At 48.2% G+C, this 23,452-nt stretch overlaps 1 protein-coding gene across 1 annotated transcript; it reads right to left on the minus strand.

The window, feature by feature from the left end:
• Positions 1-63: 63 nt before the first annotated feature.
• On the minus strand, positions 64-21,899 carry LOC105050381 (uncharacterized). The gene is made up of 11 exons (XM_029266175.2): positions 21,557-21,899; positions 8,353-8,405; positions 8,077-8,192; positions 6,395-6,701; positions 5,091-5,273; positions 2,742-3,206; positions 2,462-2,558; positions 2,276-2,366; positions 1,245-1,532; positions 1,080-1,136; positions 64-989 (listed from the first exon to the last, which is right to left on the minus strand). Exons 1-11 carry the CDS (start codon positions 21,819-21,821, stop codon positions 974-976), a joined length of 1,938 nt encoding a protein of 645 aa, XP_029122008.1. The 5' UTR covers positions 21,822-21,899; the 3' UTR covers positions 64-973.
• Between the last annotated feature and the right edge of the window lie 1,553 nt (positions 21,900-23,452).

Here is a 23,452-nt window from a genome sequence, read left to right on the forward strand (position 1 = left end):
CTCGATGGATATCAATACAACGAAGGTGGGGGCCGGGGGGGAATGCTGGGGTTCTCCAAAATATCTCGACTTCCACTGCTGGGGAGTAGGTATGGAACGGCCTTTGCAGTTGATTCTTCAAAGGCGCATCCCTGAAAGAATGAGCCTCTAGTACAGGTAAGTCTCTCCTTGTTCTCCGGAAAAAAATGGAGCCGTCTTTTCCTTCATCGCCCTATTTCTGCCTACCATGTGAGACTTTTGGAGATTTTTGAGCGATGAAAGGAGCACTTAGTGGAGATCTTATGCACTGTTAGCGGACAGCCGCTCATCTACATCGTAAAGCCATACATCCTGATCCGAGGACTAAAAAGTAGGAAGCAAATGTCTCCAAATGCACCCTAAATCAGGTGTATACGTATATATAGCCCAAAAATATTATATGATGCGACACTGGGGAAAATATCCGGGACAACTTACTCTTCTTCTTCGACGAAGTCTCGGTTCACCAAAAAAAGTAAAAAAAATCCTCGATGCATTCAGAATGCCGTCCTGTGATGGACACTTGTCGAGAAAAATTCTTGCATTTCATTCATCACGTACATCCCAGCATAAAGCAGCATGAGTCTACCCCTGAAATTGGCAATCAAAAGAGTTCGCAAGATCATCCAGCTCGGAATTATTCAATCATCACAAAATTCTGTTTCCATTTCCTCTATTGCTATTGCTTTACAGACTCCATCTCGTTAATCTGTTTTAAAAAAAGGCAGTGGCTCTGTCATACTTAACCGCCCAGGAGAACAGGCATGGACAAGCTAGCGTATGCACGAATATCGAGACAGTAACCCTCCACTGGTATAGAATCAAACAGCTTGGAGGCAATGGAATGCTGCGAATGTCTGTCCACCACGCGGACGGTGACTTGGCTCGTGAAACGACCCATATACAGAATAGCTCGAGCCCCTCCAAGAGGCTGACCAGATCCATGTCAAAACTCTCACCTTTCGCCGATTCTAGAATCATATAATGCGCAGTAATATCAGAATCAACCAACAAATCGAATTTCGATTTATGATGTAATATAATAAAAAACAATACTTTACATTATGCTATCATGCATTTTCTCCGTGGTTTTCCTCTCATCTACTAATAAATACATGCTGCAATGGTACAGAAGCTAAATGTCAGAATCATTCAAACAAACAATTATTAAACAACAGCGCTGCAAAAAAAAAATTTAAAAAAAAAAAAAATGTGATATAGATCACGTCGTCTTCCCCCTTCCTCTCCTTGGTCTCGCCGCTGCTTTTCTCCCCCGGCCACGGCTGGTGCTTGGATAATATTCACCCAGCATCTGCTCGATGGACTCCACCATCGTAGCATTACGTGATCTGTCTCTCGTGCCTTTGGTTCGACGAGCGGCAGCAGCCTTGCCCGAAGGCGCATTAAGGCTTCTCTCGGACAAACCTTCAGCTGGCTCTCCATTGCTGGAGTTGGTCACCTTGACATACCCCTTCCTATCAACATACAGTTCCACGTCTAATCCAGCTGATGACCTGTATAAGACCAAGATTTTTTCATATGTCCACCCAATTAAGTTTATATATCACATCATTAAAAATTTAAAGATATTGATTATTTAAACAGTTAAAACAGTTGATGGGCATTTTGAGCTGCCTGAATTTATTAGCCTCATGAGGAAAACAGTTTTCAAGGAGGTTTAACCAATTATATCCTTTTCCGTTACTCGAATTAGAAATAATATTTTTTTTTGTAATATGTTGCCGTGACTTCATATGATATTAACTTGAGATGGTTTCTGTAGTGTGATCATAATAAAGGGACTGTTACTTTAGCTACAAGAGCAAACAGTTTCTAGAAATTGATTGAAATATGTATCAATTTTTAGCTCATCTGTGAATAATGGAAGTTATTTATTAATTGATAAGGCGTTTACCTTTTATCATGAGCAACAGGCTTTTCCCATCTTCATTGTGATTGAATTTTTCATGCGAAGCCATCTGAACTTACATAACTCATGATCTTTTTTTTTTTAGTGGATTAAATGACTCATGGTCAGAGCATGAGACGATACTCTATGAGATCCAACAGTGATAATGAAAACAAACATGTCCTCGAAATATAAGCAACATAACATTATAAACAAAAGATAAGCATTAGGATATAAATGTAACCTGCAGCCAGTGAAGCATGCTTTATTTTTGCAAAATTATGTTAAGAAAGTGCAAGAGAAAGCTGGCACAATTCTTCATGGGCTCAAAAATACAAGATAACATACCTCATTGCAGACTCAATCTCTTCCTTTGGAATTATTGTCTGTCCAGCATTTGAGACATTTTGGAAATGGTCTCCTGAATGTAAGAAGGGCCCTGCATTAATTGATGCAACGCAGATAAAGAATCATTTGTAGAAGTGGATGTCATCTGCTTAAAAACTGTACTCATTGTCCAGAATGAGAACATACCATCATGCTTCATTACTGTAGAAACAGGAATATGAGAGTCATGGGGAACAAAAATATTCTCAGGCTGCTCCTCAGCCTTTGAGGGCTCTTCCACATCCTTCAGACATAATAAATAAATAAATTCTATATAAATTATAAGAAGTTCTATATATTTTTATATATTGGACAACGAACTCAAGATATGAAAAGTAGCAGAAAGAAATAGAGTAAGAATTATCAAAGAAAACAAATTGTGAAAAACATTACAATCCCACTGCATCGGTGCAGCGTACTCACATACCTTATTTCCATCTAAAATGGGAATGGCAGGATCACATGACTTCATATCACCTCCTGCTCTTAAATGAGTAGGTTCTGAAGGCAAGGGAGTTAGTCTCCAAGTGTCATGTGTTGATGCTACTGCATCAGCCGCAGCTTCAGCATCTGAAATGATGTTTTTAGGAGCGATATTGCCTGTTCGAAGTGGATGTATTGCTTCAAAGGACCTCTCATTGGACAATCCAAGGCCTCCAAGCGAACTATCTTCAACACACAACTCTGGAGACAAATTTGCAGATGCATCTAGAGATACTTTATCAGCTGCAAAGGAGACTTTGCGAGCTTCATGTTCTAAACATCCAGCAGAAAGATCAACTTTTTTGAACTTAGAAATGTTTAATACATTTTTTGTTGGCTTCAGTCTGACTCTTCGAGATTCATCATGACTATTCCCAGGAATAAAGGTACGATAATTCCTTTTCAGAACCTGTATACAAATGTTGACCCCCAAAAAAATCACCATCATCATCCAAGCCTCTACCCATTAAATTTGATACGGATCAAAACAGGTTAACCCTGAAATCTTAACAGGTAGTAACTGTAGACTTGCAACGAAAGTCAAAAGGGATGAAGTTTAAATATAATTTGTAACAGCTAGTTTTCAGCTTAAACTAATGAAACCTTTTCAAAAGTAAGACAGTCCATAATAGTCAGTCATAAATGATTCCATAACAACCATGTTAAAAGGCACAAACAAGATGATCCCACAGATTTCCAAGACTCAACCATTACACTTATTTCATAGCTTCTCACCAATTGAAGGCCACTCAATTGATTTTTCCTTTTTTTTTTTTTTAATTTACAAGTACATAAACTAAAATGAGCTGCCCTACAAATTATTTTGCAACAGATTTTCACATTCCTTTTAGCTAAAAATAGCCACTCTGAACTTCCTGGATATTCAGAAATATGATCCATGAGTCTTATTGCAAAGGAGAAGGCCGCAACGATGTGTCATGTGTCAACTTTGTATGGGCACATCATACATAATAAGAGTGCCAAAACCAAAGACTGTTCTTTACTTGTCTTTGTTAATGACCAAGAATTATTGGATCAAATTTCAGGGTCTCATAACCTAGAGCCAACTTGATTTAATTTCAGATCTAAAAGATGGAGTTGTATTCATCTCAGACAAGAAGATAGCAATGTACTGCTGCTTGTCTCTGCTGGACGGTGTGGAGGAAAAGGAATAGTTGTTTTTACTGGTAAAAAGAGTTCAGCTATGGTTGTTCTTTGAAAGGATTATTTCATTTCCAGTGAATGGGAAGAGACAGCACCAGAGGAAAACAAGAAGAAGGCCCTGGTTCCTCAGAGTTTACGGCAGTGTGCTCGTGGAGGAGCTGGTGGATCTAGTTTTGGTAACTGCAGTTCAGAACTTCTCTGTTTTGTTGCTGCGGCTCTGTATATTCTGACCAGACTGTTTCAGATGTGAATGGCCTTCTTACTTGGCCTGATCACTGCTGGGGGCTCTATTTTTGTTTTTCTCCTATCTTCCTTCCCTCTCCCACTGTTCTTCTCCTTTGTCAAGTTTTTCTATGGTTCCTAGATCCTACCATGCAACTCATGAAACGTGTGGCGGGGGTTCCATCATTTCCTTCAAAAGAGGAAAAAAAGTGAAGAAGAAGAAGATATGGATGCATTGAGCTAAGCGGACTTCAGATCATTTCTGAATACCATCCACGAGACCCAACTTCTTAAATTATCAGGTTTTCCTTCTCTCTCTCTCTCTCTTTCTGGGAGGGAAAGAATTGGCAGCGCCTAACTATCAGGCCATATTTATTCAAGGATGGAAGGGTGATAATTGGCAAGTCTAGTTTTATTAGACTCACAGACCAACTAAAAAGATATGGCATGTAAAACACAGACCCAATGAGAACAGGTGTCCAAATGGTGGGTTTGAATCTAATCGTGAACAATGTGATATAAGGTTTCCAATATCATTTATTGAACAGGAGCAATTGTGTAGGAATTTAAGTGGGGTATATAATGACTTAGGTGGGCTACTACCAACAACCGGGCTTAAGTATTTTTGGGCTGCATGGTTCAGACCTGAATGTGTACTGGGAGGGGATATTGGGATCAAATGGGCCTGACGAGAAGGGGAGATTGTGATAGTCTCATATTGGTTGTGTAGGGATTTAAGTGGGATATATAATGACTTAGGTGGGCTAGTACCAACAACTGGGCTTAAACTTTTTTGGGCCGCCTTGAATAGGTTGTTGGGCCAGTAGATTGTTTAGGGCATTATAAATATTCTCCCATTTTTTCTCCTTTTGTTAATGATTTAATCATAGCAGGCCACAGAAAGTACCTTAGATAAGGGCAAAGAGTAATCAAAGTTTGCATATGTTGTTTCATCCTTGCGTGGATGCATCATGCGAGGTGGTGTTGACATATACTCCATATTGTTTTGGGATGGAAATTGGCACGAGGACAAGGACTGCATGTAAGTTTTAGCCATATCAAGAGGTGAACTCTTTCCACGTTCAAAATCCTGCACAGGACGAAGTACATAATAAATGTTGGATAAAACAGCAAGCTTCGAATCTATGTATCAAGAAGCTAGTAACTTATAACTGCAACTTGACTAAACAACAGAGTACTTTGAAACCAGGACTACAGCAATCAGAACCTGAAGGGATATTTCTGATGTAATTTTCAATGTGTTCGATAGGATAAACATCATTTTTTGCATCATAAAAATGATTATTTCTGCACTATCACATATCTAATTAGGACTACTAAATTTGACGAAGAAAATATGCCTTCCCTAAGAAACTCTGGAAATAGTGGATACAAGATTGAAGACAACTTGACCGATGCAAAAAGAAACAAGTACACAACTAAAAGTGAATATACATATAGGTCAAATATGCTTGAATAATTGTTGTTATTTCATTAATCATTTTAAACTTAAAGACCATCTCAACACATTCCCCAGAAAAATGATAACTGCATCTCAGAACAACTGTGACATATTAGAAATTGTTCTCTGTCATATCCAAGGATAAAATATTATATGCGAACAACAAAAGTATTGTATTCTGCATATGTACCAGCAATCATATCTGTCTTCTACTTTCCACATTCCAGCATAACTCAAAATAACAGTAATCTTCTATAATGTGTACGAACTACCCGTTGAGGAAGAGAGCACCTCAATTTTTTTGTCATCAAAGGAATCGTCAAGCATGAGAAGAAAAAGTATCTAATGTAGGCTATAAAACCACATATGTGATCTGCTCATAGTTGACCATGATCAAACCTGAATTGCATAGTAGTCTGCGACATAATAATTTTTCAAATAGCAAAACTGATTTTTGGAGAAAGGGACAATCACAGTGAATTTCATAATCTGGTCAATTGAAAATCCTAATAATTAGACAACAATTTCACCACACAATCATAAAAGTAACATTTTATTCGTAAAATTTTGTCGAAAACTTAATACGTTAGAAACATCCATAAAATGAATGGAATTAAGCTTTTGTAAACAATAAAAGCATTTGCACTGCAATAACATGGTCCAGAACAAGATCACATTAATAATTCTTCTGAGTCAGATGTGAGTCATGATGAAGGTACAGAATATTGAAAGAAGGAAGCAACACTCACTGACTGCAGCATACTGGTATTTAGAGAGGAAGGCCCGCAGTCACAAGCATGACTGGAGTATGGTGACAACCTTTTTGACTCTAGCCATTTCTTTGCCTCCATAACGGCTCTGTCACGGAAACCTGGTGGAAATGCTTGATGGTCAGAAGATCCTGGAGAAGACAGCTGCCAAGATCCTGGAAGATCAATAGCATTGTTGGCTGCTTTTCCAAGAAGTTCCCTTTGCACTCCATCCTGACCAAATTCTATAGATTGAAAGTCTACAACTCGTGATTGAATTATCTTCGTTAGTTTATTGCACTCTTCCCTGGAAGAAAATAGGAAGAAGCACACTCAAAACTCCATCACATGAAACATAATGTAAGCTATTAACAAAACAAGCCCTAATGTATGTTAACTATCTAAATGTACCACATAACATAGCTCAAAGAGTGCAGTTTTCAAATGCAGACACCAGTTCTTCTGTCTATATTGTACTTCCAGCTTCCATATATACCAGACAGCAAAATTATGCAACATAACCTCTAACAAACTCCAGAGATATGCAGAAAAAGGTGAAGTGGTGAGCTATAACTATGTAGTTATGTCAACAACTTCAAAATGATGGAAACTTGTGAATCAACAAAAGAATGAAATGTCTATAGCAGGTGATCAAAGAGATGATGGCGTCTCCAGCATAATTTTTTTTTTCTGAGAAAAATTTTGGCAAGCAACCCACTTCAGAAAGTTTTACAATTTCAAATTCTAGAAGAATTTTCAATTAATAATTTTGGGCATGGAGGGGCCTCACTACGAATAAGCATATATTCTATAGACATTTTTCTACTATTTGACATTGGGAACTCCAATAAAGTGACACAATGTGCTTTTCCACAAGCCTAGATCATCTGCAAATGTACATTGCGAGCCAATTGATTCATCTGCAGATACTAAGTGCAGAGAGTAGAAGAATATTTAAATATGAAAGCAGGTAATTGGAACTTATCATAGAGGAAGGAATGTGCAACTATGAGCTGTCTTGCGAGGGAGAAGTTTCTAAGTTCTATACTAGAGATGCCAATTTGGAAAACTGGAACACAAGATATTAGCCTTGAAACTTAACATTCATTTAGGCTATGAAGTATGGGAATTTTACTTCCTTTTGGAGCTTCAGCTAATCCTTTGTAATAGTATACCCATAATTCGATTTTGGGGGGGGCGGGGGGAGGGGGGGGGGGGGGAGAGAGAGAGAGAGAGAGAGAGAGGGAGATGTTTTATTCCAAAGGATTTGGCTCTTGAAGGGACTTCCACATACAGGTTTCGTAAAGCCGACTCCACAGAAGATACATGTTCTACATGTTAGAACTTGGTTTCTGTAAGCCTTGAAACAAAGTGTCAATTGTAAATGTTAAATCATCCTTCAGCCATGTACTGACTATAATGGATATCCATCAGTTTGCATGTTAGAAAGGATGTTACTGCACCTCACAAGCAAAGAGCATAAGAATCAGAAGCATGCCAGATTTTTTCCTACCCAATTAAATTTCAAGAAGATGGTCAAATATAGAAGAGAAGAAACATAAAACTTCATAAGCATTGTAGGTATATAGACTAACAAGGAGAAACTAGTATGTTAAATAAAAATAATTATTAGAAATATCCAGAAGAAAAAGAACTAATGGAGTGATCCAATTTATAAATACCTTGAAAACGTCTCTTGCATTAGCAACTGTTCTATAGCAAGTTTGGTTTCAATTTCTGAAACAATTGCTAATGATCCTTCGAGATAGTCATTCACTAACTTCGAATTCTTTTCACTCTGATGATATATAAAACAAAGTTCCTTTAATCATTTGTCAAACCAGTAATTCTTAGTGCTTGACAAGATAAGGAGAAAAATAGCAAACAAATGACCAGTGCTAACTCTTCAACACTGAAAGGGGGAAAAAAAAAAAAGAAGAAGAAAATCTTGAACATACCTGGTTTAATGCATTGTGTTCCCTAGAAGACACAGCAATATCTTCATCCTCGTCTGCACAAGCAAATCAGAGAATAAGTCATGAGCTGTTCATTAGCACATAAAATACCCATAAACTTCCATTCACATAAAAGAGTGTAACTAACTTGAGATGGAACTAGGTGCAACAAATTCCACCTTATCTTGCAAAAATACAGATAAACATAAGGAAACACTTCATGGATGCGTAATTTGATAAAAATTATAACCCGACAGAAAAGAGGCAATGCATTTCAAATGTAACAACTTGATCTGCAGCTATTAAAACAAAAGTTTGTGTGGACAAAATGATAGTGGGGCTATCAATGTGCCCATTGGTAATATAAACAATAACAGCCAGCGGTATTTGATACAGACCAGCAAGACAGGCCAAACAACCAATCACGGTATTCTTTCATTCTTGTCAACATGCTACAAACTACAGCGGAAAGTAAAATAACAATGATTTAACATAATAAAACTGTTTCCTCAAAAAAAGGAAATGAAACTGCACTTATGGCTATAAATGTGGGAAAAACAACTAAGAGTGGAACCAACTTTTAAATATCATGAAGGAGATCTTTGGTAATCCTAAGAGCATGTACACTATTTTGGTTTCTCAATTCCTTGCAAAAAAGTCTAGGTAAAAAATCCAGGAAAAAATGGAAAAGGATGGCAATATCAAAGGCACATGCACACAGATGCGCAAGTAATCTATAAAAAGGACATCTTTCACAACAAAGCAGTCGCACTGCTGGAACAAAACGAATCATATGTCTGACAATTGTTCAAACCCTGTCATTGTTCGCCTTAAATTCCAGAGAAACCACAAAATCCTTTTTCCTTACAGCCAAGCAAACTGTATGAGATATACCCACTTTGAATCTTCCGAATCTTCAACAAGGAGTTAGTGTGTTCAATTCTTGCTGATCTTGTACAAATAAAGGGGGCAGCCTATTTAGCTTTATTTAGTCTATACAACCAAAATGACAAAGTTGCAATAAAGAAGCAAATGGTCTAGCATCTCAACATGCACCAACCAACGAATGAATAATACATCAACAACTTTAAAACTAGTTTATTTGGCGGAGATATAATCTGATAAGTATTGATTATTCAGTGGAACTCGAGGGGTTTAAAATTCTCTTCCTCCCGAATTAAAGAATCCCCAACCTACAAGTGTTTTTGATTCTATTTTAAAGCAAAACAGAAGCATCAGCATAGACATACCTTCTCAAGTTATAATTTCCATTTTTATGATATAGAAAGTGGAGAGAGGATGCTAAAGGAGGAGTAGAGAGAGGAAGTGCTTTCTGAAACTTTTTTCCCTTTGCAATGCAACTTTGTGATGCCTCTTCTAGATAAAATTTAGATTGTCAACTGAACAAGGCATCCCTTTATCTTGAATTAATATGTACACTTCTTCCTTTTAAATTCTCTACCACCTACTTCTAGCGGTCCAACCCTAAGGGCAAGTTTAATATTGCTTTAAAAAGTCCTTCGCAACTTTTCAAGCAAAAAAAGCATTTTTCAAGAAAGGTGACAGTATATGAAAAATGCTTCTATAATAAGTGTTGGGGGATACCCACCGACCGACCGACCGACTATCGGAGGGCCCGACCGGCTGGCGGCCCGACCGACCGACCGACTATCGGAGGACCCGACCGGCTGGCAGCCCGACCGACTAACCAACGGCCCGACGGACGACTCTGACTGGCCGATCGTAAGTCGGGCGACAGGCCGACGGATGCCATCAGCGGCTAACTGCGGCCATTCCACGGTCCATTCCCGACCGACTAAACCCAGAGGTCCGGTAGCCGACCCACATGAAGCTCGCCGACCGACGGAGGAGTCCGACGCCACTCTGCTGGCCACCGACCTTGGGTCGGCCGACTCCACCAACCACCGTACGGCCGCCAGACGTTGTCAGCTCTGACACGGACATGCGGCACAGTTACCTAGGGGCATTGTCCCGCCGAGAGCCGGGTCAACCCTGGTGATTAGACGGCTACACGGCGACATGACGTTTTCACGGCGGCTCTGACAGCCTACAGTGAGTTGACAGTTCCTCACTTGTCCGCGCCATTAATGATGGCGCCATACCGTGCTCCACTATATATACCGGAGAAGGCAACAGTGCAAGGGATCGATCCGCCCGTCTCTCCCACATACGCAGGCTCGCTCCTCTTTCTCTCTCCCTCTCTCTTTCTCAGAGCTCTCTGTCTGCATTTCACTGTTGCCCAGTCACCTCTCTGACTTGACCGTCGGAGGGTCCCCGCCGGAGCCGCCTCCGGTCAGTGCGGACTTCCTTTTGCAGGTGCACGCTTCCCGGCGATCGGGCGACGAGGCGATTGGCCGCAACAGATTGGCGCGCCAGGTAGGGGCACAGCATGACAAAGACAAGAGCTCAATGATCGAGGGTCACTGGGTCGGCCAGGCGCTCTTCCCGCCGGGAAGAAGCCTCCCCGCCCCCACCGACGGCGGAGCCTAGCTCTCCGCGCCCTGCAGTGACCACGGAGGCCCAGATTGCGGCCATCGTACGGCAGATGACCGTACTGACCGACGCAGTCAAAAGCCTCCAGCAACAACCGGCGGCCCGACCTATGCCTTCCAGGAGCAGCCGCCGACGGCCGCGCCGACCCCTGTCGCCTCCATGCGAGCGCTCTCAACAGCGCTCCCACGGAGAGGAGGAGGGGCGACCACGGCGCGACGACCGACGGTCTCAGCGGCCCTCTCCTTCCCCGTTGGAACGGGCGAGGAAGGAAAAGCGGCCGCGCACACCGTCGGCCTCTCTTTCAGAATCCTCCGGAGGCTCCACCCCTGGGGTCTCCCAGCATCGACGAGCGGACGACTACGAGCGACGGTTCGAGGAGATCGACCGCCGGCTCGCCCAACTGCAGATGGACGGCCAGAAGTCTTCGAACGACGTCGACTTCCAGACCGCCCAGCCTCTCTCTCGACTGGTCCTTGATGAGCCGATTCCCAGTCGGTTCAAAATGCCGAACGTGGAGCCATACGACGGCTCCACCGACCCAGTCGACCACCTCGAGAGCTATAAAGCTCTCATGACGATTCAAGGGGCAACCGACGCTCTTTTTTGCATCGGCTTCCCCGCCACACTTCGCAAGGCTGCCAGGGCTTGGTACTCCGGTCTCCGATCGGGCAGTATCCATTCCTTCGCGCAGCTCGAGCACTCGTTCGTGGCCCATTTCAGCACCAGCCGAAAGCCGCCGCGAACGTCGGATAGCCTTTTCTCCCTCAAGCAGGGGGAAAACGAGACGCTCCGACACTTCGTGGCGCGATTCAACGCGGCCACGCTCGAGGTCCGGGACCTCAACGAAGACATGGCGGTTTCAGCCATGAAGCGGGGCCTGAGGTCGTCCCGATTTACTTATTCTCTGGACAAGACCCTCCCCCGAACATACGCCGAGCTGCTGGAGCGCGTAAACAAGTATATGCGCGCGGACGAAGGAGCGTCCGACCGACGCTTGATCGAGCCCAGGGGTCCGAAGGAGAAGCGAAGAAAGGGTTGGGAGCCCGCCGAACCAAGCAGGCCCCCGGCCAATAGTCGGCTTTCTCCACCCCGACAGATCCAAAAATCACCTCGCCGACAGACTCCGAGGCCGGTGCGTCCCAGGTATGACTCCTACACTCCTCTCTCCGCTCCCCGTGCGCAGATCTTGATGGAGATCGAGGGGGAAGAATACCTGCGACGGCCTCCGCCTCTGAAGGCAAAGGGCCTCGACCATCGGAAGTACTGCCGGTTCCATCGGAGCCACGGCCACGACACCGAGCGATGCATCCAGTTGAAGGATGAGATCAAAAATCTCATCCGCCGGGGGTATCTCGGCAAATTTCGAAAGGGTCCGCCGACCCGACCGACTGCCGATCGACGCCCCCAGCCGACTGAAGAGGCGCCGACTAACCAGCCGACGGCTGGAGTCATCAACATGATCTCCAAGCGGCTGGGATCGGGGACGTCTACAGGGGGGGAGCCAACGAAAAAGCCGCGCCCGGACGACGTGATTACCTTCTCAGAAGACGACGTTCGGGGCATCCAGACTCCCCACGACGACGCTGTTGTTGTGTCGGCGACAATAGCCAATTATGATGTAAAACGAATTTTTGTTGATAATGGAAGTTCGACAAATGTTTTGTTTTACTCGACCTTCTCCCGAATGCGACTACCGACTGATCGACTTAGTAGGGTCTCCACGCCCTTGATCGGCTTTGCCGGAGACACCGTCACGACAGAAGGAGAAATCACCCTGCCCGTGACGGTCGGTACCGAACCACGGCAAAGAGCGGTCTCCCTCATTTTCGCGGTCGTCCAAGTTCCTTCGGCCTACAACGCCATACTCGGGCGACCCGGATTGAACGCCCTCAGGGCGATCGTCTCGACGTACCATCTCCTTGTTCGATTTCCGACCAAAAACGGAGTCGGGGAGATGCGCGGAGATCAACAGCTCGCCCGACGATGCTTCCAAATCTCCGTCCAAAGCGACGAGACAAAGGATCCCCTGACAATCGACAAGCTGGATCAACGGGAGGAGGAAGAGCGGGGTTCGCCGGCCGAGCAGCTCGAGGCGATCCCGATAGGAGACAATCCCGACAGAAAAGTTTGGATCGGGTCTCAATTGCCCGACACCGAACGCCACCGACTGGCGGAGCTGCTGACGGTCAACGCCGACATATTCGCATGGTCGGCAGCAGATATGTCGGGCATCCCTCCAGAAACAATTACTCACCGACTCAACATCGACCCGACAATGAAGCCGGTGAGGCAGAAGAAAAGGTCCTTCGCCCCAGAAAGGCAGAAGGCCATTGATGAAGAAGTGGACAAGCTGCTCGAAGCAGGCTTCATTCGGGAATCCACGTATCCCGATTGGCTCGCCAATGTCGTCATGGTCAAGAAAGCCAACGGGAAATGGAGGATCTGCATCGACTATACCGACCTCAACCGAGCATGCCCGAAGGATAGCTTTCCACTCCCGAAGATCGACCAGCTGGTGGATGCGACGTCCGGATTTCGACTGCTCAGCTTCATGGACGCCTTCGCCGGGACAATCAGATCCGGATGGCGCCTGAAGACGAGGAGCACACCGCGTTCGTGACCCCCAAGGGCCTCTACTGTTATCGGGTGATGCCCTTTGGATTGAAGAATGCCGGCGCCACCTACCAGCGACTCGTCAATAAAGTCTTCAAAGACCAGATCGGGCGTAACATGGAGGTGTACGTGGACGACATGCTGGTAAAGAGCACGCAGATCTCGGACCATGTTCAGGATCTCGAGGAGACCTTCCGCACCCTTCGACGACACCGAATGAAGCTCAACCCGACCAAATGCGCCTTCGGGGTGACCTCGGGGAAGTTCCTCGGATTCCTCGTTTCTCAGAGAGGGATCGAGGCCAACCCTGAGAAGATTAAGGCGATCCTCGACATGCGTCATCCGAACACCAAGAAGGAGGTCCAGCAGCTGAATGGAAGAATCGTCGCTCTTAGCCGATTCATTTCCCGATCAGCTGAAAGGTGCCTCCCGTTCTTCAAGACCTTGCGCCAGGCGAACGGTTTCTCTTGGTCGGATGAGTGCGAACAGGCCTTTGAGGACCTGAAAAGGTACCTGGCTTCCCCGCCGCTGCTCGTAAAGCCGCAGGTCGGGGAGACCTTGTATCTCTACTTGGCCACATCTTCTGAGGCGATCAGTTCGGTGCTCGTTCGGGAAAACGAGTGCCGAACCCATCAGCCCATCTACTACACCAGCAAAGTGCTCCACGGCGCCGAAGCCAGATACTCGGAGACGGAAAAGATGGTTTTCGCCCTGACCGTCTCCGCGCAACGGCTCCGACCATACTTCCAGGCCCACGCCATCGTGGTACTCACCAACCAGCCCCTGAGGGCCGTACTGCGCCGACCCGACACATCCGGACGACTCGCTAAGTGGGCGATGAAGCTTAGCGAGTTCGACATTCAGTACCGACCGAGGCCTGCCTTGAAGGCTCAGGTCTTGGCCGACTTCATCGCTGAATGCCCGACGACCGACCGAAGGTCGGGAGCTGAAGGCCCGGGACGAGATTCGGTTTCTGAGCCAGACCCGATCTCCACCTGGGTACTTCACATCGACGGAGCCTCCAACGCTCAGGGAAGCGGGGCCGGGCTCCTGCTCACGAATTCGGATGGGGTAGTCACCGAATACGCCCTCCGGTTCGACTTCAAGGCCTCCAACAATCAAGCCGAATACGAGGCACTCCTCGCGGGCTTGAGGATGGCGAAGGAACTGGGCGTCGACAGCCTTCGGGCATTCTCCGACTCTCAGCTGATCGTGGGGCAGGTCAAGGGCGACTTCGAGGCGCGAGATCCGACCATGATCAAGTATCTTCAGAAGGTAAAGGATCTCGTGGCCCGCCTCGAGCATTTCGAGATCTCCCACATCCCCAGGACGGAGAACGCCCGTGCCGATGCTCTCTCCAGATTGGCAACGTCGGCCTATAATTCTTTGGGTCGGACGTTTGTCGAAAACCTCCAACAGCCGAGCATCGATCGGGTCGAAGAAGAACAGCAGCTAACGTCTGAACCAAGTTGGATGGACCCGATCGTCCGGTACCTGTCCGACGGGACCAGTCCCGAAGATCCCGCGGAGGCCAAGCGACTCCGATGGTCGGCGTCGCAATATGTGATCATGGACGGCCGACTCTACAAGAGGTCGTTCTCCCTCCCTCTGCTCAGGTGCTTGGGACCGACCGACGCTGACTACGCCCTCCGAGAGGTTCACGAAGGAATTTGTGGGAATCACTTGGGGGGCAAGTCCTTAGCCTTCAAGGTCTTACGACAGGGCTACTACTGGCCGACCATGAGGAAGGATGCGGCAGAGTTGGTCCGAAGGTGCGAGCCATGCCAGAAGTATGCCAATATTCAGCACCAACCGGCCAGCCAAATCACTCCCATTGTCGCTCCATGGCCCTTCGCTCAGTGGGGAGTCGATATTCTCGGCCCCTTCCCACCGGCGTCAGGCCAGAGGAAGTTCATCGTTGTCGCCATCGACTACTTCACGAAGTGGGTCGAGGCCGAGCCCTTGGCACAGATCACCGAGCGGAAGATGGAGGACTTCGTCCAAAAGTCCATCATCTTCAGGTTCGGATTGCCGCACACCATCATCACCGACAACGGACGGCAATTCGACAACCAAGACTTCAAAGGCTTCTGCGCCAGGTACCACATCTGTCACCGACTAACTTCAGTTGGGCACCCACAATCCAATGGCGAGGTTGAGGTGACGAACCGAACCCTGCTCCATGGACTCAAGACCCGACTGAACGAAGCCAAAGGTCTCTGGGACGACGAGCTGGGCTCCGTCCTGTGGGCTTACCGAACGACCCCCCGCGTCCCGACCGGAGAGTCGTCGTTCAGTTTGGCCTACGGGACAGAAGCTATGATCCCGCTCGAGATTGGCCTGCCATCTTCAAGGGTCGAGCAGTACCGCGAGCCGGACAACTCCGAAAGCCGAAGGGCCGACCTAGACCTTCTCCCCGAACTGCGAGATGAGGCTCAAATCCGAATGGCCTCATACCGACAGAGGGTCGCCCGGTATTACAACGCCAAGGTCAGACCAAAGCTCTTTAAGCCGGGCGACCTAGTCTTGAGGAAGGCAGAAGTGTCGAAGCCCTTGGACCAAGGGAAGCTGACTCCCAACTGGGAAGGACCTTACAAGGTTGCTGACACCTTCGGGCCGAGGGCCTACCGGCTGGAGACCCTTGAGGGGAAGCCCATTCCCCGGACTTGGAACGCCGACAACTTGAAGCTGTATTACCAGTGAATTCTGTAATTCAATCATCGGAATACAAGTTCAGTTTGAAAAATCGGAGTTCTAACTCTTCGACTACTGATCGGCGCTCAGCCCCGACGCATCGACGCGGACCTGGCACCGACGACACATCGGCCCCTTACACGGACCGATGCATCTACGATGACGGGAGTTCATACTCCTTCTACGGTCGAATTTTCGGGCAGAATCCATCGGCCGACTGGCCGATCGGGCCCCGACCGAAGAAAGGCTAAAAGCCCACGCGGCTATTGCTGCGACTTCCGACCAGGCTACGGCCGGTCGAGGGATATTCGGCTTACCACCGTCTATCACATGACGCGACCTTAGTCGCACCCACTACTCGCCGACCGACCTACGGCCGGCTGAACGACACTCGGCTTGCCACCGTCTGTCAAAGGACATGAAACCCGACGCAAGAGCATGGGGACCCGACTTACTATCATGCCCCCGACACTGCGCCGGACGATGATCGACTAAGTGCATCTACGGAGGTCCGGCTGCCGAACCTTGGCAGGTTCGGTCGGCTTCCGACTCAACAGATGGACCCGACTGGCAACTTCGACTACCCGAAGCCGACCTAAAGTCGGGACCCATTCCGCTTTCAGGGCTATGAAAGTTATCGGAGTCCTACCGACTCACGTGAGTTAGTGGCTTACTTAAGTTAGCAACTAAAGTTCGACATCGCAGCAATGGTCGGCATTACAAACAAGAAGGAAAAGAAGAAAATTTCATTCGTTGATAAAAGGAAATTACAGAGTCGGGACGAAGCCCGATTACATGTATTTTCAAAAAAGACAAAAATAAAGATGGTCGGCAGGGCCGATCACCCGTCCTGATCGATCTCTTCGACCGACGGAGGATCGGGGATGATCGGCGTCTCGGCCATAAGCGACGCTTGGTCGGCCGCCGAGGGATGGGCTTCGGTCGACAAAGGAACTTCGGTCGGCACCTGCTCCGGGACGGCTTCCTCCACCACGATGACGCCTCCCGACGGCTGGTCGGCCATCTCTTCCGTTCCTTCTTCTTCGGCTCCTTCCTCGGCGAACGGCAGGACGACGCGGCTGACGTCCACCTCCGGGTACAAGGCATGGACGGCGTCCCGACCATCCTCGAACCCGACCCGGTATGAGGCGAAGCCCGATTCGAGCATCTCCTCCCGGTATCGGTCGGAGGACCGAAAGTCCCCCACCGTCCGTTCGGCCGACTCTCTCGCCGACACTGCCTCGTCCTCAGCTCGGGCGAGCTCCTCCCTCGCCGACTCCGCCTCGGCCTTCGCCATTTCGGCGTCAATCTGGGCGATGGACAGCTCCTCTTCGGCTTCCGCGAGCTTCTCCAGGCTGGCCCGGAGTTGCTCGCGTTCCCCTTTGAGTTCGGCGGTTGCACCATCCCGTTCGCGTCGAAGGCGGCGTACGGCCCGACCTTTGTGCCTGGCCTCCTTTTTGGCCGACTGCAGTTCGGACCCAAGCCGGGAGACCTCGTCGACTAACTTGGCCTCCCGGTCGGCCGACTGCAGGAGTTGTTCGGCCAACATCGCCCTCTCTGCTTCGGCCGCCGCCGACCTCTCCTTGAAGGCTGCCCGAACGTTGCCGAACCTTCGGTACCCGACCTCAAGTTCGGACATTGTGAAAATCAGCTGCCGATCAAAAAGCTTCGTCAGAATTGCATGATAAGCAAAAATTCCCAAGGAAAATCTCTAAGGAAGAGAGGACCCGAAGCTTACCTCGACCATCGTCGGGTAGAACCGAGACAACATCTCGGACACCTGCCGAGTTCGCAGCAACCCCACATCGGTTGGGAGGAGGATTCCTTGGCACAACCTCCTCGCGAGATCGTGGTCGGCCAACGCCGACGAACCCTCGGGGTAGTAGTTGCTTGGAGGCATCGACCGGCTCCCCGATCTATCCTCCTCCGCGGGCTCCATCGGGGCTTTCCCCCGATCAGCTGCCCCGACCGACGGGACTGGCAGCGACGGGACGCTGGAGTTTGATCCGGCGCCCCCGGTTGCGCCGACGGACGCCGCCGGACGATGTTCGGTTTCCCGAACGTCATCCGGCTCCACCCGCACAGGCGAAGACACCGATACTCCTTCGGCCGCCTCTTCAGTCGGCCCCTCTTCGACTTGGACCGTCGGAGCCGCAAGAGCTATGACCGGCTCCGACCGGTCGGTTGCCGACGACTCGACGATCGGCGGGGCCGGGGTTGGCCTCTTTACAGGACGCGAAGGGCCGGCCCCCGATGCAGGCCTCTTCCTCTTGGCGAACTGCCGAATCTCGGCATCAGTCGGCCTCATCCTCGGTGGAGTCCCTGCAATACCGACAAAAGAGTTAATGGCTGGACCAAAAGCCGACCAAAAGATGGATAAAAAAGAAAAGCCGGAGGATCGGGCGATACCTATTCGGGGGACCAGACTCAAGCCGGCGTCATAGAGAGCTTGTTCGGTAACAAGCTCCCTCTGCTTCGGTACCGACATGTCCTTCAGTCGGTGGAAGTCCTCCCGGTCGTCCGCATCCACCCGACTGTTTTCGTTGGCCTCGGTTCGGGGTGTACCCCAACGAGAAGGAAAGCCCCAAGAGGAGGAAGAGGAAACAAAGAAAAACTGGTTCTTCCATCCATGAATGGACGATGGAAGACCGGTTATGAAGGCAAGACCCTTCCGGGGGTTGAAGAGCCACCACCCTCGGGCTTTAGGGTGGGGTCGGAGCACAAAGAAGGCCCGGAAGAGGGAAACGCGGGGGTTGGTCGGCAAGAGCTGACACAACAGCGCGAAAGAAATGATTAACCGGACAGAGTTCGGCGCCAGTTGCGCCGGACAGAGTCCGTAGTAATCAAGCAGATTCCGGACGAACTCCGGAATCGGAAGTCGAAGACCCGCACGAAGGTCCTCAACATACAGCGCCAGGTCGCCAGGCGGAGGGTTGTTGACCCGACCGCCGGCCCCTGGGGCAGAGAGCCGAAACTGCCCCGGGATGCGATAGTGCTCCCGAAGCTGATCGACGTTCGGCCCCGAAAGCGAGGAGGCCTCATCTTCCGGAGCCGATCGGGTGTCGTCGGTCGGGTTCCCCGACCGAGCTCCCTGAGTCGGTTTCCTGGTCATTGTGCAGGAACCGAAAGCGGAGAAAGAGAAGAAAGGAAGAAGGGGAAGGAGGACCACGAACCGGATCCGGATGGACCCTCCGCAGGCGAAGAAGAACTCTGCCCGCGACGACTAAAAAATCGCCCGGACAGAGTTTCCCCAGCGAAATGTGGCAAATGTGGGTCAAGGTCCGGGAGGTCCTATATATATAGGGCCGACCGACGGCCGAGATGCTCCCGCGCCGACCAAAGACCTCCAGATGCGCGACGCGTGGCGCCCGCCGGTTGGCTGAGGATTCGGCGCGCTTCGTCCCGGGACGCCCGCACCGCCCTCATTAAATGCCGGAGCGGACGCCGGCCAACCACCATGACACGCGGCGCGCGGGGGTTGGCTCCGCAGTCGGCCGCCCGCGCCGGTCCGCGTTCCCGATGGGACGCCTCACCCGCGATCGGCACCGAATATCCGATCGACTGACGCCGTATCGTCCGGCACCCGATCTTCTGACACCGACGTGACGACTGACGACGACAAGACGCGGCGTCTGACACCGGACGCCGGCGCGACTTCTGGCATCGACTAGACGTTCGGATCACTTGGGATTCGTGAGGTGTCAGACAACGGATCAGCCGGCGGTACGGTCGGATCTGCACATGCGACAAATCCACTCCCAGTCGCCCGGTCTTGCTACCCGAATGAAGGCATCGGCCAGCTCTCCACCCGACTTAGGAGTGGAGGGGGGCAACTGTTGGGGGATACCTATCGGAGGGCCCGACCGACTATCGGAGGGCCCGACCGGCTGGCGGCCCGACCGACCGACCGACTATCGGAGGACCCGACCGGCTGGCAGTCCGACCGACTAACCAACGGCCCGACGGACGACTCTGACTGGCCGATCGTAAGTCGGGCGACAGGCCGACGGACGCCATCAGCGGCTAACTGCGGCCATTCCACGGTCCATTCCCGACCGACTAAACCCAGAGGTCCGGTAGCCGACCCACATGAAGCTCGCCGACCGACGGAGGAGTCCGACGCCACTCTGCTGGCCACTGACCTTGGGTCGGCCGACTCCACCAACCACCGTACGGCCGCCAGACGTTGTCAGCTCTGACACGGACATGCGGCACAGTTACCTAGGGGCATTGTCCCACCGAGAGCCGGGTCAACCCTGGTGATTAGACGGCTACACGGCGACATGACGTTTTCACGGCGGCTCTGACAGCCTACAGTGAGTTGACAGTTCCTCACTTGTCCGCGCCATTAATGATGGCGCCATACCGTGCTCCACTATATATATCGGGGAAGGCAACAGTGCAAGGGATCGATCCGCCCGTCTCTCCCACATACGCAGGCTCGCTCCTCTCTCTCTCTCCCTCTCTCTTTCTCAGAGCTCTCTGTCTGCATTTCACTGTTGCCCAGTCACCTCTCTGACTTGACCGTCGGAGGGTCTCCGCCGGAGCCGCCTCCGGTCAGTGCGGACTTCCTTTTGCAGGTGCACGCTTCCCGGCGATCGGGCGACGAGGCGATTGGCCGCAACAATAAGAAAAGTATAAACAAAAAAAAAAAAAATCTTTTAGGAGAAGTTAGAAAATCTAACTTCTGGCTTATCCTTCTCCTTTCATAAAGTACAAGCAACACTGAACGTGTCTAAATTTTTCAATATGGTAATACCATGATTCACGTGAACATTCTTATCCATGCAACCGATCCTCATATGTATCTACCATCATCTTGATTTAGGAATTTTTTTTTTTAATATGGTACAACATTCCAGCTCATGACAGACTTGCTATTATCATAAGTATCATAGTTCTAAAAGTTTCTGACATGCAGAAATTACAATATAACCAAGCATCCTATATCACCTTACCAAAAGAAACAATTTTATCTTTGCTTCATCCACTATACTTGGATTCTGCTCGATGTCTTTACCTAGCATTCCGTTCTTAATTGTGACAAATTTATGCTATAAATAGATAAACCTATAACATATCTTAGCCACCAATTTCGATGCAGATATTGATTTCATGTAAATCAAAAATAAATTTCCATTTGATAAACTCAAGTTTAATTCCAAGTTTATACCTTTCCTCTCCAATCAAAATGTTCCCCAAAAATTAAAATACCCAAACATCTCATTTAAATATTCATTCTATCAAATCACTCAACATAACCGGTTGCCAGCTTTTTAACATAAATCGACCTAATAACAAGATAATTAAAGCAAAAAAAAAAAGTTGCAACTAGGGCCTAAGACAAACGAAGGAAAAGGAAAGAAAAGGACGAAATGTTACTCACTGGGATTATGACAATTGTCTTTTTCTGAGGAATACGAAGAGGAGGAGGAGGTGGTGGTGTTGGAATCAGAGAGGAGAACAGAGGAGAGGAGTTTCCTGGCGCCAGATATGAGCCCCGAGAACCACCCGGCATTGCCGGACTGTGCAAGAGGAGGGGGCGGCGATTCCTCAGGACTAAGGCAGGGGGTGACCGGCGGCGCCATTGGCCGGTCCCGGAGTATCTCCCCATCCTCGTCTGCCTGACGAGACCCAAAGAGGGAGGACATGAGAGAGAGAGCGAGAGAGATGGAAAGGGGGGAATGCGAGAAATGGAGGGAGAACAGTAATAACCGCAAAGGCGCGAGCACCGGTCAGTATTTCGCCGTCCGCTGGATTACTATAGAAAAACGGTTATTGGAATGGGTAGGTGTCACGTTGTTTGCACGTGATGAGAAAATGGACTAGGATGTCAGGCTAAGCCCAAAGCCATGACATGATGTGCAATTAAAATGATAACTATAAAATTGTTTTTTTGGTAAAATAACTATAAAATTGTTAAACAACTTTAGCAACCTCCGAAGGCAAACTTACATTAGCTAAGGATGCGTTTGGTTAGCTCCAAAAAAAAAAAAAAAAAAAATTAATTTTTAAAAAATAAAAAATTATATTTGATAATAATTTTAAAAATAAAAAATTAACAATTAACAATTAAAAAATTAAAAATATTTATTTTATATAAAAATTAAATTTATTTTTTTATTTTTTAAAATTTACTTTTGCTTCTTTCCGACTTACTCCGACTCGCCCCGACACCCTCCCCCTCCATCTTCCCCTCTTTTTGGCTCTCTGCCTTCCACGCCGCCGCCGTCGTCTCTGATCGCACTGATCACATCTCCTTCCTCACCGGATCCAACTCCGATCTGACGTGGACTGGCATCGTCGAACCCGACGGCGAACGTCCGTCTATGTCACGATGGCGGGGGAAACCTCGATGCCGTCTGCCTCTGCATCGTCTCCAAAGAAAGTGATCCCAATCGGACCGACTCCCACTAGTGGAACCCATTCCACTGCATTGCTGCTGGTGGATATCTGGATGTTGCCGAATTTTTGATCGATCGGTCCGCCTACAACGCTCACCTCACATGAATGAAAGATGGATGAAAAATGCTGTTCAACCTCGCCATCGACTGGGCCACATGGAGCTCTATGATGTACTCAGATTGAGTGATGCACTCCATCGGGCAGTGCGTGACAGCGACATCGCCGACGTGCAGAGCTGTCTAGTGCGGAAGCCAGCGATAGATGGGAGGGACTAGAATGGGTGGACGGTACTTCATCGGATGGCATTCAAGGGGTGAATCGAGGTGGTGAGGGTGCTGATCGACGGTGGAGCACAGTTAGATGCGATGGATCAGGAGAATTTTTTTGAATAAAAATATTCGTGCCATTGAGAGGGGTTCTTTGATTTTTTTTACTTTGTCCATTTGATAAGAAGAAAATGATAATTACTAAACATATTTTTTTTTTATTTTATAATAAAAATTGAAAAATAAAAAATATTTTTTAAAAAATAAAAATCAAAAATTAAAAAGTATAATCAAATGCATCATAAGTTTTGAACTACCTTATTTAGCAAATAAGTACCGCTGTGGAAGCACGAAACTGCATTTACTCTATTGACATTAAAAACATTGTGTCTGTATGCACTCCCCCCCACCCCAAAAAACATCACGTCTTAACAAAAGTCTCCCTGATTGTCCAAGCCGGTGATTAATTTAAACAAACCCCCACCCCACAAAGAGAGAGAGAGAGAGAGAGAGAGGAACAAAAGTCTCCCTGACTGTCCAAGCCGGTGATTAATTTAAACAAACCCCCACCCCACAGAGAGAGAGAGAGAGAGAGAGAGAGTAAAAAAAAA

This window comes from Elaeis guineensis, chromosome 8, assembly GCF_000442705.2.
Source record: "Elaeis guineensis isolate ETL-2024a chromosome 8, EG11, whole genome shotgun sequence".
NCBI classification, from domain to species: domain Eukaryota; kingdom Viridiplantae; phylum Streptophyta; class Magnoliopsida; order Arecales; family Arecaceae; genus Elaeis; species Elaeis guineensis.